This window comes from Mauremys reevesii, linkage group 26 (assembly GCF_016161935.1).
Source record: "Mauremys reevesii isolate NIE-2019 linkage group 26, ASM1616193v1, whole genome shotgun sequence".
Lineage (NCBI taxonomy): Eukaryota > Metazoa > Chordata > Testudines > Geoemydidae > Mauremys > Mauremys reevesii.
The window spans coordinates 4,841,134-4,851,253 of NC_052648.1; the positions used below are offsets into that span (position 1 = coordinate 4,841,134).

A 10,120-nucleotide genomic window follows, 5' to 3' on the forward strand; every position below is an offset into this window, starting at 1 on the left:
ATTGGTCTGATAACTGCTGAGCTGGGTGTGTGCAGGCGGGTTCATTGACATCTGGAGCAGAGATCCCCCACCCTGCAGTGCTTCCCGGCTTTTCTGGTCCCAGAGTTCTGTGCGGTTCTTGCCTTGGCATCTCGGTTCTCCAGTCTGTGTGCTACTGGGGATGCCTCCCTGTCCCCTCTGAGGCTGGGGGAGTTCCCTTAATCCGGCACCCTTGTCCGGAGGGGTTAGGTGTCTCCCACGGCCTTTTCATTGCTTTTTGTCCGTCTGGCTTCTGAGCGGTTTTGGTCCAAGCAGAGGCTGGGAGCGGGGTGTCCTGTGTGAGCAGACAGGCTGGATGCTGCGCCCTGGTGCCCCAGGAACACGGAGCTGACAGGTAACTTCTGCCCCTCTCCCAGTCCCGCAGCCTCACCGGGAAGCAGCAGCCTCGGGTTGCTCCCCATCAGTGCTGCTCTTGCTTGGGGGCCCAGCAGGGAATCGGCCCTCAGCCCCTGCTTGCCCCCTCCGCATCATTCAGCCACAGCACGGGGGCTGGAGCCGTGAGAGGCTGACGGAGCCGCCCCCCTCGGGGACGGCCGGTCGATTCCTCCGGGGCTCAGCGGCTAACTGCTGCCGTTCCTGCTGCCAGGATTTATGGCTCAGGGCCTGGCTGCAGGTGCCAATAAGGACTCAGGAAAACAAATTGTGTTTACAGCCAGCGCTGATCTCAGCCGGCCGGGGGGGCTGGAGACGCCTGCCCACGACTCACGGGGCCTGGCCCTGCGGGAGGCTTCTCTCCCTGCTTCACACCCAGGCCTTGTAACCCCGCCCCTGCCCCCCAAGAGTGAAAATATCATCACATCTATTGCAAAGGAACCGAAACCCCCAGATGCTTGCGTCTCACCAGCTCCCCCTTGGAAGATGCCCACCCAGGCCCTCTTGCAAAGCAACCGTCCTAGCTACGCAAAGGGCTGCCTTGCTCTCCAGCCGGCCTTCCCCGAACGCTGGCCCGGGTGTGGGGAACTCCCTGCCACTAGATTGGGCTGATCTGCCCAGCCAGAGCAGAGTGCCAGGCACAGCTCTCGGCACAGGCCTCCCTGGGGCAGGGGAGATGAGGCAGTGCTGCCGGCATCTGCCAAAGCTACTCGCCCGCGGTCTGCCTGGCTGCAGCTTGTAGCCATCTGCTGTTTGCGGGGACCTGCTGGGGTCAGCTCTGTGGCTGCTGGCGAGGGGGCAGGAGGCTGAGAAGTAGCAGGGCGGTGGGTAGGGGATGTAATGTTTGCTCAGGGAATTGGCTGCCCCTGCCCTGGGAGGGTGACGGCAGCTGAGGTGCTGGCTGCACAGAAAGCCTGCGTCACTGTATGCGGCTCGCTCCTGGGAGGCTGCTCTGGGGAGCGGGGGCCTCGGCTCCCTGGCAGCCCCAGCACAAGCCCCGTGTGCACAGAACCGACTCCCCGGCCTGCACCCGCTTGGGGCTTCCCTGGTCTCACCCTTGGCCCAGGTGGCTCAGGCTCTGTCTACACTACAGCATGATTCCTCTGCTTGTGTGCAGGTGCAGGGGAGCCAACAGGACTGTAAATAGCCATGGAGCCATGGTAGCGGCCCTGGGGGCACAGCAGAGCCCATGGCAGGTCCAAGTCCACCTGGCACGGGTGGGTACGTGCTCAGCGATGCAGCTATTTATACTCACACTAGCTCATCGGTGAGAGCATGTGTCCCCGGGCAGGGCCTCACCCCCTCGCTCGTAGTGTAGACGGAGCGTTGGAGTACCTGGAAGGGATGGACTGTCTGCCCAGGGGTTAGTGCCACTCTGGCAGCTCAGCTCTCCAGCCAAATCCGGCCCCACAGCTCCCCTCCGCAGCCAGCCTGAGGTCTTCCTCCTGAGGCCTCTGCCCGGCAGAGATGGGGCAGGCTGGGCTGATGACCTGCCCTGGGGCCCTGCACTCCCCCAGTGTCTGTACTTCAACCTACCGATTCATGTGAAAACTATAATCTGCCTCCTCGGCCCTGGGATTTTACCTCGTGAGTCCTGCAAGCCCGTTTTTCCCCTAGCGAGGATGCACCTATTGTGGTCCAAGCAGGGGTATATCTAGCTCCTGGGGCGCAGGCTGCACAGTTTTCCCCTAGATCCCGGGCTGATGGGACTGCCTACAATGGCGTGTAGCCGATCAGCGACTGCCAGCAGCAAATCTCGCTGAGAGGCAGTGACGGGACACTAGCTGGGGAGGGCTCTGTTACTACAGAGAAGTCTTTCCCAGGTGTCTGGCTGGCGGGTCTTGCCCCACATGCTCAGGGCCTAACTGATCCCCCTATTTGGGGTTGGGAAGGAACTTCCCCCCGGGTCAGATTGGCAGAGACCCTCGAGGTTTTTCGCCTTCCTCTGCAGCGTGGGGCAGGGGGTCACTTGCAGGTTTAAACCAGTGTAAATGGTGGATTCTCTGCAACTTGACGTCTTTCAAGCACGATTTGAGGAGGTCAGTGACTCTGCCAGAGGTCGGGGTCTATTCCAGCAGCAGGTGGGTGAGATTCTGCGGCCTGCAATGTGCAGGACGTCAGACCAGATGATCGTGATGGTCCCTTCTGACCGTAACGTCTGGGAGCCTCTGAAGGGTGACATCGCCCAGCCAGCCCCCGGCCCCATCACTCTGCACCGAGGGATGAGCCAGGATGCAGCCTTCAAAGAGAAATCCCTTCACGGGCCTGTCTGCCACTTTCCAGCCCCCGCCACGCGCCGAGGAAATCCCACGCTCCGGCCTCAGCACGGCCGCCCAGGGGCTGGCTGGTCCCCGCAGGCCCATTAGTGTGTGTGGGCTGGATAGTTGCGGTGATTTACTGGTGGGGACACAGCGTCCTGGTGGATCAGCCCTGATGCTTCTTGACAAGGTGGAATCGCTTTGCGATGAGGCTCTGGGGAGCCCAGCCCTGGCCCGGTTCATCCATTGATTTTCCACCCTTTGGCGTTAAGCCGCTAAGCGCGGCATTTGGGCCTTGTCTCCACCTACTTAAGACTCTCTGAGCCCGGCAGCCTGAGTTACGGCCTGTCTCTCGATCAGCCTTGGCCCCGTTGGTTCCCTGCAGAGCTTAGGGCCTAAATGAAACGGGGGGTTCGCCTCCCCTCAACAGGCGCCAGCAGTCGGGGTCCCCGGCTCTTTGCAAAGGCGGCTCAAGCATCAGTAACTATTGTACGGCCTGGGGAAACCGAGGCAGGAAGGGTGGGACCGGCAGAGTTACCTGCTGCCAGGGCTTGCTTCAGCCCCTGCCCAGCGCGGTGCCCGGGGCCAGGGTGCTCCTCGCACTCATGGTCACCGCGCCCCGCAGGGAGCTCGCTGGGGCGGGGCCGCCCTGGGACCAGGAGGCTAAAATCCATCACAAGTGGCCTGGCGCTACCAGACAGCCCCAGCTCCCCGGCCAGCCCCCCCGAGCCGCCCCCGCCCCCGGAGAAACCGTTTCCACCAATCCGGCGCCTGCGGGGGTGTCGCTCCGCATTCAAAGTGCCGGCGAGGCGCGGTATAAAGCCGAGCGAGCTGCAGCCCCGGGGCGAGCCAAGGGGTCACGCCGGAGCTTCAGCACCATGGGCAGCTCCCGCCTCGGCCGCCTCTGCCTGGGCTGCTCGCTGCTCTTCCTGCTGGGCGCCGGCCAGGAGCCCCTGGGGCCCAGGGCTGCAGCCAGCCAGAGCCAGGAAGAAAAGGACCTGGTAAGGGGGGAAGGAGCCTAGGGGCGGGGGGCAGCGTGCAGGGGGCGGCCCGTCCCCTCGGGGGCGAGGTGGGAGGATGGGCGTGTGGCTCAGGCACTGAGCTGGGCCTCCGGGGCTCTGCCACTGGCCCCGGGTGACCTTGGCCAAGTCGCTTAGGCTGAGATTGGTTTTTCCTACGGCCCTGCCCAACCCCTGGCTGTGGGTCCCATCGCCGCCCCCCGGAGGGGTGAGTTCCAGCTCACGCGGACGGAGGCAAGCGAGCCCTGATCGAGCCAGCGCTGGGGGTACCTGCCCCGAGCACAGCCCTGCCTGGGACGCTAGGTAGCTACCGCTGGGGCAACGCTGCTGGTTTTCACAGCCTGGTGCCATCAGCGCTGGCCTGCACACCTCTCCCGCAGCTGGCAACCGCAGCGCCAGTAGGGCGACCAGATGTCCCGAGTTTATAGGGGCAGTCCTGATTTTGGGGTCTTTTTCTTGTATAGGCTCCTATTACCCCGCACCCCATGTCCTGATTTTTCACACTTGCTGTCTGGTCTCCCTAAGCGCCAGCTCAAAGGGTAGATGGACTCTGGTCTCTTTCAGGCCCCAGTTCAATAGCACGGGCTCAAGTCTTTGCTGAACCCGGGTAATGCTTGGCCGCGGCAAGGAGAAACTCACTGGTGCTTGGGAGGCGTTTGCCTGCTACTGCAATGGGATCCCATAGATAGACAGGGGCTTCCTATGGCCAGGACAAACAGGCTGTGAAGTGTCTAGGAAGCGCATCTAGCTAAGTAACAGTGACAACTCTCCTCTCTCTCCAAGCCATGAATCAGTCACCGCTGTTGGTTTGCTAAAGGAGTTTCCAATGAAAACCAGGCACTTTCTTTAAAAGGCGGGTTGGTTTTTATTGCACTGATTTATAGCTGTTGTTCGGGTGAAACCGACAGGAAACGAATACTAAATATGCCGTTATAATTAGATTAAAACACACACAGCCTCTCTGGACAGATGGCTGCATAAAGAAAATGGATGGATCCCACTGCTTTACTGTCACTTTCATTTCTTGACCCTGGATGCAAAGGTATTAGAGTGGGTGATTTTTCTGGAGCAAGTCTTTTAATTCATGTTTTAAACTTTTTCACTAGACGTTCAGTGCTCGAGGCAGCTACTGGGAAAAGAAATGTGGCCCAGGGCTCTGAATTTCTGAGCTTTCCTGTTGTTTATCTGGTCTCCGTTTTTAAAGTTTGTCAGCAAATGGCTGGTCTAGTGCATGTGCATCTAACGCTCCTTTATCCAGGGGTCTCAATAGCAACAGGCCGAGGCGCTTCAGGGAGTTACCGTAACAAGAGTGGATAGGGCCAGAAAGATACAAAGGTGCTTTCCCACTGCCTGAGAGAGCTACAGAGAGATCCCTGCTTGTCCTGGGAGATAGAATGGGAAATACTACTTCAAGAGGCACTTAAATACTGCAGTAATAGGGACCATCAGTACTGAGCGAGAGGGAGAGTATTTACGGTGTCGTCATAGCATCTAGAATCCTGACCTAAGGCCGGGCCCCATGGTGCCAGGCGCTGCACGGATGCGCCGCGAGAACAGGCCTTGCTTTACAGCGCTCCCGGTCTAAGCAGCCAAGGCAGAGAACAGGGAGGTGAAAAGAAGATTCATCACCCCCCCTTTTGCAGAGTGAGGCCCAGCTTTGCAAGGTGCAGACAGGTGACTAGTGGGATTTTCAAAATCACCGATAAGTGCATCCGTAGCTGCCTGTGTCTGGGCCTTGCCCCGCGACTTGCCTGAGGTTGCACAGATACATGAGCTGCCCAGCGGGGGTTTAAAGTGCTGGGGTAGCAGCGGGTGGCAGATGGAACGGAGCGAGCAAACACCCTCGCCCCATAAATGACCCCAGAACGCATTCCGATTCCACCCCCTTCAGCGTCCTCCTTCGCGGAGTGACGCCTGAAATCCTAAGCGACAGGAAAACGCCAGTGCACCTGCAGAAGAAACATGCTCCCTGCTGGGACGGGGGGTTTGAGGCGAAAGCACCAAGAGAAAGCAGGAAGCACCAGTCCTGTTTGTTGGTGCCACGGGCTGCTCCAGTCACCCAGACTGATACTGATTCAGGGGCTCTGAAAGCAAAGTGGTTGGGCCAGTGGCTTAGGCACAGGGCTGGCACTTTGGGGTCAGCTCCTTGGGGGGGTCACTGACTCTCTCGGGGTGCAATAGTGCTGCCTTGCAGTGTGTATGTTCGTTGGGATCGGGGCCCAGCTCTCGCTCAGGGTACATCCACACGGCCAGGAAAATGTGGTGACCGCGCAGGTCGGCACAGCCTAGCATGGGTCACAACAGGAGGGTAGCGGGGGCAGGTAGGTTACAGCCCCGGTGGGCTTGTACTCCGGCTGCCAGCCCCTGCCGCCATGTCCACACGACCCTTGTTACCAGCACGAGCTAGAGTTAAGCTGGCGCAGCTATGCCAAGCCGTGCTGTCCATGAAGCTGTCCCCATGTGCCTGTGCAGCCCCAGGAAGGGGGGGAGCTTTCCAGCCCACCTCAGTGACTTACGCCCCTAAGCCCCATCGACCTTCCTGAGGCTCCACTGACGATTCTTAGCACCCTGCCTCCCTCGCTCAGGGTGCGAGACATTCACACCCGAGGGATGGCGTTGACGACCTTCCCCCACCTCGACACTGCTAGGGGGATGGGCGACTTCTTCCATCGACCAGGCTACTGCGGCTCGGGCAGGTGGCAGGGAAACCCCTTTGGCCGCGGCAGGAAATGTCTACACTAGGGTGTCTGTCACCCATAGTGTGGCCGTGGCCTTCGACTCCGGTGCTTGTGACAAGCTGATCCCCTTGTCATGCTAATAGCCGGGGCAACCGATCCCCAGTCCCCGCTATGGGGCCTGCAGCACCGGCTGGAGGCGAGGACCCAGGTGCCCTGCTGAGCGCCCGCCCCACGCGCACTCTCTCTCTCTCGCCCGCAGATCGAAGCTCTGCAGGAGGTGCTGGAGAAGCTGAAGACAGAGCGGCTGCCCTCCATAGAGAAGAAGCTGGGCTCGGTGCCCTCGGTAAGGAGCCTTTATTTCGGGCCCTCGCAGCTTGCGCCGCCCATGTCTGGCTCAGGGCTGAGGCTTTACCAAAGCCCTGGGGGTAAACGTGTCCTGGGCGCTTTGCTCTGGGGAGCTGGGGAGTAAATCTCCCTGCAGCTGCGAGCGCCACCTCAGCACGGGCACCGCCAGAGTGCTGCGCCCAGCTCCCTCTCGGGAGCCTGAATGGAGACGCCAAATCTTCTGTAGGGCCCAGCCCCCGGCAGCTCCCATGGGGAGCAATGGAGACATCCCGTGTGCCCCCGCCAGTGAGAGCAAGGGGGGGACTCCCCCAGCCGTGTCCCCTCACCAGTATGTGCAATGAGGGTACCCCCAGCCCTGTGTCCCCCCCGACATATGTGCAACGGGGGCTCCCCCAGCCGTGCCCCCCCAGTATGAGCAATGGGGGCTCCCCCAGCCCTGTCCCCCCACCAGTATGTGCAATGGGGGCTCCCCCAGCCCTGTCCCTCCGCCCCAGTATGAGCAATGGAGGCTCCCCTAGCTGTGTCCCTCCCCCAGTATGAGCAATGGGGGCTCCCCCAGCCATGTCCCCCCCAGTATGAGCAATGGGGGCTTCCCCCGCTGAGTTTCTTCTCCCATTATGAGCAATGGGGGCTCTCCCAGCCCCCATGTTTCCTCCTTGAAAGATACGATTAACGCCTCCGCCCCCCCATTCTGCCCTGCCAGCAGTTACGCAGGCAGGTCTCCCATGCCCTGGAAGCAGGCCAGCCAGCCCCCAGCTCTCTGCAAACACAGTCCACCATTCAGAGGGCCCCCCCAATTCTTAAAGGGACAACACCCAGTAACCAAACTGCAAACAATGCAACATCCAACGTGGCTCCCGAGGAGTATAAACTCCTCGTTTGGCCACCGGAGAGCTGTCGTTTCTCAGGCCAGCAGGGTCCATCGTGATCCTCTAGTCTCACAGGTCTGTTTACTCCAAGGTCCTTGCCCGACAGGCGCAGCCGCGGTGTTACTGGGAATTGATCGTGAGCTCCCGGGGACGGGGGACGGGGCCCCTGCACATCTGCAGCTCTGTATCAGCCCTGACAGAACAGATCAGTGCCTGGGAACTAGCGGTCAGCCAGGCGGGAGGCAGCTTTGAGCCAGGGGCGTCCGACCGGCTGGTCCAACCCGAGTGGCCCTTCTCTCCCCAGTGCGACGCCGGAGAGCTGTGTGCCGTGAGGAAAGGAGCCCGGATCGGGAGACTCTGCACCTGCCCCCGCGGGACGGCCTGCAACTTCTACATCCTCAAGTGCTTGTGAGGAGGACAGGAACGCGTGGACCGGACAGGACGGGGCGGGGGGAGGGGGTCTGCGGAGCAGCCTCTGGTCCCAATCTCTCCACCTGGCCTGTTTCGGCAGCTGTCAGGAGGTGGGTTTGGTTTTTCTCCTGTGCTAGGAAACATAAGCTCAGCACTTCCCCCAGGGCCCTTAAGGCTCCCTCCCCAGTCTAGCGCCTGCGATGGAAGGAGCTCTCTGTGCAAAGTTTGTCAATGCTTTGATCCCTTGCTGCCCTGAGGGAGGCTAGGAGAAGCCAGCCTGGCCTGCTTTTCCAAGGTGCCAAGCCCCTGATCTCAGTGGGGCCAGGAGGGGCTCAGCAGCTCTGAGAATCAGCTCCCAGCCCCACTTACATTTCCCATGTCCCTTCTTCCCGCTTTCCCTGCCTGGAGATCTGTGGACCAAAGAGTCTCTGCTCAGTGCAGAGGGGGAGACTGCTGGCTGCAGCCTCTTGTCTCTGCTTGGTCCCTGGCTGGGGGTAGAGTAGCCTGGGGGTGGCTCTAACGTAGCCCTAAGGTACCAGCTGCCAGCACGCTGCTCTCTGGCCCCATCTCACCCTCCCGTGGCTCCTGCACAAGAGGCCGTGAGGAGGCTAGCATAGGAGCCAGCCACGGAGACTTCAGTGCCTTCTGGGAATCCCTCATGCCAGGGGAAGGGAAGCAGGCAGAGGAGCTTTGCTCCCAGGGGCTGGCTGCTGAGGCCTGGTCTCCGAGTTCTCCATTATCTGAGCGCCAGGGGCATCCCTGCAGTGCCAGTAGGGGTGGCTTTGGATTCTCTCTCCCGGGGAGGAAGGAGCAGCAGGAAGAGGGGACCTGAGCAAACCCTGCCCCATGCAAACACCGCAGCTCAGCAGACCCCCAAGGAACATCCCCCCCCAGCCAATCATTCTCCCTGCTCCCTAGCGTCACCTCCTTGGCTGCTGCACTGAACCTGCTCACCCTGACTCTGGGCAAAGAGCCAGGCTGTGCAGAATGACAGGAAAGGGGTGGGGGGAGGAAGGGGGGAGTACTGGAGGCAATAGGTAATGAGAGGAAGGCTGGCCTGGGGGGTTAACACACAGGGCTGGGATCCAGGTTCAAGCACCAGTTCTGCTATTGACTCCTGGTGTGAGCAGGGCAAATCACTCAGCCTCACGGGCTACCGGTAACATGGACAATAACACGTCCCTGTGAGCTCCCGGGGCAGGGACCATCTCTGACTCTGGGTTTGGCAAGCACCTGGACAACAGGGCCCCCATCCCAGCTGGGCCCTCTAGGCATAGAGAACTTGGCTCCAGCTAATCTAGCATTCCCCAAAGGCAGCAGCCACTGTAGGGGGGGATTTTCTCTCGCTTCCGGATCTTATCTGCTTTAGCCCATCCCTGCAATTCAAACTGGCACTGGGAAATAAACAGAGACCAAGGCATGCCACAGCAGCAGCATGCACCTGCCGAGATACAGGGGGTGTTTGCACTGTCTGTGCTCTCAGCCTGTAGCAGCAGCAAAGAAACCTGCCCCCCACCCCGAGACACAGTATGAAGGGTGCACATAGACCGCCCATTGCAATGAGCATCAGAGCTCCCCGTGCTGAGCTGCTGTTGCAGCAGGAAAATGGTCACACTGAAGGCCCTGATTCTCCAGGTGTTTGTTAGCTCCAGTGCCAGCTGGGTATGAGAAACGTTCCCGAAGCAGCCTGGTAAAACAGCTGCTGTGCACTTTGCCTAGTTGTGTGAACAGCTGAACAAGGGGCAGGCCCAGGGAGGAGCAGTCCCCAGGGGGAAGGGAGAGTAAAGGAGATGGGAAAGAAATAATGATGTGGGCTCTCGAAGGGGTCGGTTTCTTTCAAAAGCTGCATGGGCCCTGAAATTCCACCCCCCTCTCGAGTGGTTTCCAGAGCACATTCCGCCTGTGGGGAGCCCAAGCAGTAATGGAGAAGGGTGCTAACGCCAGGCTCCTATTAAATGATTTGTACTCAACCCTGTGCCTCAAGCCGCCTCTTTTCAGTGATGCACCGTTTCCGCTTCCCTGCCTGCCAACGTCCCGGGGGACCCTCTTCCTGCTCTGAAGGTTTCCCAGAACTCCCAGGCCTGCTCCATGCAGAGCTTGTCCCTGTGAACCAGTATCAGTTCTAGCAG

General features: G+C 60.3%; 1 protein-coding gene across 1 annotated transcript; it reads left to right on the plus strand.

The window, feature by feature from the left end:
• Window positions 1-3,524: 3,524 nt before the first annotated feature.
• On the plus strand, window positions 3,525-9,961 carry LOC120391537 (cocaine- and amphetamine-regulated transcript protein-like). The gene is made up of 3 exons (XM_039515248.1): window positions 3,525-3,670; window positions 6,626-6,709; window positions 7,885-9,961. Exons 1-3 carry the CDS (start codon window positions 3,548-3,550, stop codon window positions 7,990-7,992), a joined length of 315 nt encoding a protein of 104 aa, XP_039371182.1. The 5' UTR covers window positions 3,525-3,547; the 3' UTR covers window positions 7,993-9,961.
• Window positions 9,962-10,120: the final 159 nt, after the last annotated feature.